This window comes from Nannochloropsis gaditana, assembly GCF_000240725.1.
Source record: "Nannochloropsis gaditana CCMP526 unplaced genomic scaffold scaffold059, whole genome shotgun sequence".
Lineage (NCBI taxonomy): Eukaryota > Eustigmatophyceae > Eustigmatales > Monodopsidaceae > Microchloropsis > Microchloropsis gaditana.
Genome location: NW_005803894.1, coordinates 65,053 through 67,834, shown reverse-complemented (window position 1 = coordinate 67,834; position 2,782 = coordinate 65,053). Strand labels below are relative to the sequence as shown.

General features: G+C 54.7%; 2 protein-coding genes across 2 annotated transcripts in view; both read left to right on the top strand.

Annotated features, from left to right (window-relative positions):
- Positions 1 to 305: 305 nt before the first annotated feature.
- On the top strand, positions 306 to 784 carry NGA_0318400 (ribulose- -bisphosphate carboxylase oxygenase small subunit n-methyltransferase i; the record flags this gene model as incomplete). Its single annotated transcript, XM_005855995.1, has 2 exons — positions 306 to 404; positions 575 to 784. The coding sequence occupies 2 exons, from the start codon at positions 306 to 308 to the stop codon at positions 782 to 784; spliced, it is 309 nt and encodes a 102-aa protein (XP_005856057.1).
- A 1,641-nt stretch (positions 785 to 2,425) lies between these two features.
- NGA_0318700 (beta-glucan synthesis-associated) overlaps positions 2,426 to 2,782 on the top strand; it is a gene marked incomplete at both ends in the record, with an annotated part of 1,552 nt that continues 1,195 nt past the window's right edge. Inside the window, 2 exons of the mRNA XM_005855998.1 lie at positions 2,426 to 2,434; positions 2,510 to 2,778. Coding sequence (XP_005856060.1) covers positions 2,426 to 2,434; positions 2,510 to 2,778 — 278 coding nt within the window. The remainder of the gene's footprint in view (positions 2,435 to 2,509; positions 2,779 to 2,782) is intronic.

Genomic DNA, 2,782 nt, shown 5'->3' with positions numbered 1-2,782 from the left:
TTCTGCTTGGATCGAAATCCGTTCAATTCGGTCGACCTGACCGTCGCGCTCTTACCGGACGATCCTTTGTTCGAGGAGAAGCGCGCTTTCCTGGCCCAGGCAGAACGACGGGAGAAGGAAGCTTTTCCGTTGTTTGCGGACAGGTGAGAGCGAGGGAGGGAGGGAGGGAGGGAGGGAGGGTGGACGGGGCGTTGGTGGATCTCTCTAGTGCTTGCATGCCGGCCTCTCATCCTACAGCCTCCCACTCTAGGTACCCCAACGAGCTCTTTGAATACCTGCGCCTTGTGTACCTGACCAAGGAAGACATGGGAGGACGGGCGTTGCGGGAGATGGAGTTTACGGATCCGATCAGTCTCGAGAACGAGCTGGCGGCGATGGCCTCTATTGAGGGTGCCTGTGAAGAGGTAAGCGGGAAGGGAGGGGAAAAGGGAGGAAAGGAAGGGAAAGAGCGACGGAACGCAGCAAACTGTGTCGGCGATGCGAAAAGAACAAGGAAGTTCCTCCTCCTGTGGAGGTCCATCTTTTTTCCTTGTCCTGTCCTTCTCACCGCCCTCCTTCCTCCTCGTTCCTGCAGGCGCTCGCTTCGTATTCTACCAAAGAGGAGGACGATGCCCGTCTCATCAACGACTCCAAGCTTTTCAACATGTTTCCCAAGACCCAGCGGATGGCCATTAAGCATCGGCGGTCGGAGAAACGTCTCTTGAAGAAAACGGCGGCCGCGGTAAAACAGCAGCTTTTGAACCTGAGAAGTGGGAAAAGGAAGCTTCGACCAGAGGAGGAGTGAATGCACGGGCACGCAGGAAAATATCTCGGAATACATTAGGATGGTGGGCGGGTAGGTGGCAGATAATGACGGTGTAGTGAAAAATGAATGATAGTAGTCGTAAATCAACGCGGTTTTTCAACTTGAGAGGACGCGAGAAAATTCAGACCACCAGCATTAAAGAAAGAGGTCATTTGCTGATGTCAGCAAGACCTCAGCTTTGTTGATCTAGGCAGTAAGAAAGTCTTTGTTCTGAGAGCCCCCACGCTTCCCCTCCTTTTTGACTCTTGTCTGCACCTTTCTCACCAAGACCTTCGCAACCGGTGGACATAAAATTTTACCGCACACGAAATTCCTGTATTTCAGCACGTTGTATGCATAGACATTGTTTTCGTTCCTATCCATTTTATCGACGCAGAAATCCACCCTTTCTCCCGTCAGTACAATCCCCGGACCGCCAGGGCTGTAGGCTTTCCGTGTCTGCGCTATTCCTCAATATCATGCTCTGTAAACCCAAAAAAAAAATCGTCCACCAGGAAATCATTATCCCTGCCTTATGTTTATTAAACAAGGACTCAAGGAGTGAAAATGGACGGGATTTGGTGTCCAAAACCCGAGTCTTTTTTCTCCTTTTCAGGAGGGTATGTATCACCTCGTGCCCTCGCCGAGCCCGTCTCTCCTCCCTTCTTCCGCTTCTTCTTCCTTACCTCTGTTTCATTTTCATGAATCGACCGACTGGTTTTAGCTCCTTTCGCGGGTGTTCGCGTGACGGATGCCAGTAAGGATTTTGAGCCTTTGGCGGCGTCCCTGGCTGCCTCGCATGTTATTGACGGTACTCACTCGGAAAGGCCTGCACGAACCCACAGGTGAAAAGCTTCAGCGCTATTCGATACGAGAAGGAGGTGAGTACGCGTCGCACCTTTTTTGCCCTCCTTGCCACGCAAGTGTCCGGTGGACGATTTTACTTTCGTCTTTTTGCACGTGTCAGATTGAAAGCTCGGAAATGCATGTGTGGGGAGCAAAAGGGTTGAGGAAGGGGGGGCCATGTCAGGAGTAAGCAAGTCGGTTCCACTGTCTGTCTACCTCCCAAACCATCATCTCTGCCCCGTTACCAACCAATCAAAGTTCGAAGGATGTCCCTGGAGCTATCCGCATGTCTTTGCACAATTTTTATTATTTCATCATCCTTTCTCGGCAGCGCGTGATGCCTACCTACCTCCCCCTGCACCCTCTCCTCCTCCTCCTCCTCCTCCTCGCGGCCTTCTCCCCTCCCTCCCTCCTCACCAAGGCCGGGTGGGTGGACCCCGACAGCCCACACTCAGTCCAGCGCACCCACTCCCTCCGCGACCCGAACCTTCCCTCTCTGCGCCTAGTCATGTCGGACGAATTTAATGTGGCAGCTCGGACCTTTGCGGACGGGCACGACCCTACCTGGACCGCGGGGGACCACAGCGACGACGCCAGGACCAGCGTGGGGAAAGGGGCTTTGATATATTACAACCATTCCTACGCGAGCACCACCGAAGAGGTCCGGGGGGGGGGCAGTTTGGCATGGGGGGACTGGGCGGTGAGGTGTTTGCCACACGTGCTTGTCCGTCTTGTACAACGGACCACGCTGGGCCGCTTTCTCGGCTCTTGGCGTCCCGCTGCCTCTTGACTGAAATGGCGGGAGTCCGCGCCTCCGGAAACTCTCCTCCCTCACTCCCTCCCTCCCTCGCTCCCTCCCTCCCTTCCTGCCTCCGTCAGGGTCACCTCAAAATCACCACCACCAGCGAGTTGACGCAGTGGAAAGGGTTCAACCCGTTCACGCAGAAATACGAAATCTTTGAAAAGGAGTTTCGCGGCGCCATGGTCAACACCTGGAACAAGTTCTGCTTCTCCGGCGGGGTGGTGGAAGCCTCCTTAAAACTACCCGGACCCAGCGACGTCGGCGGGCTCTGGCCTGCTTTCTGGCTGATGGGGAATCTAGGTCGGGCTACCTACGAGCATTCCACCAACTTGATGTGGCCGTGGTCGTTC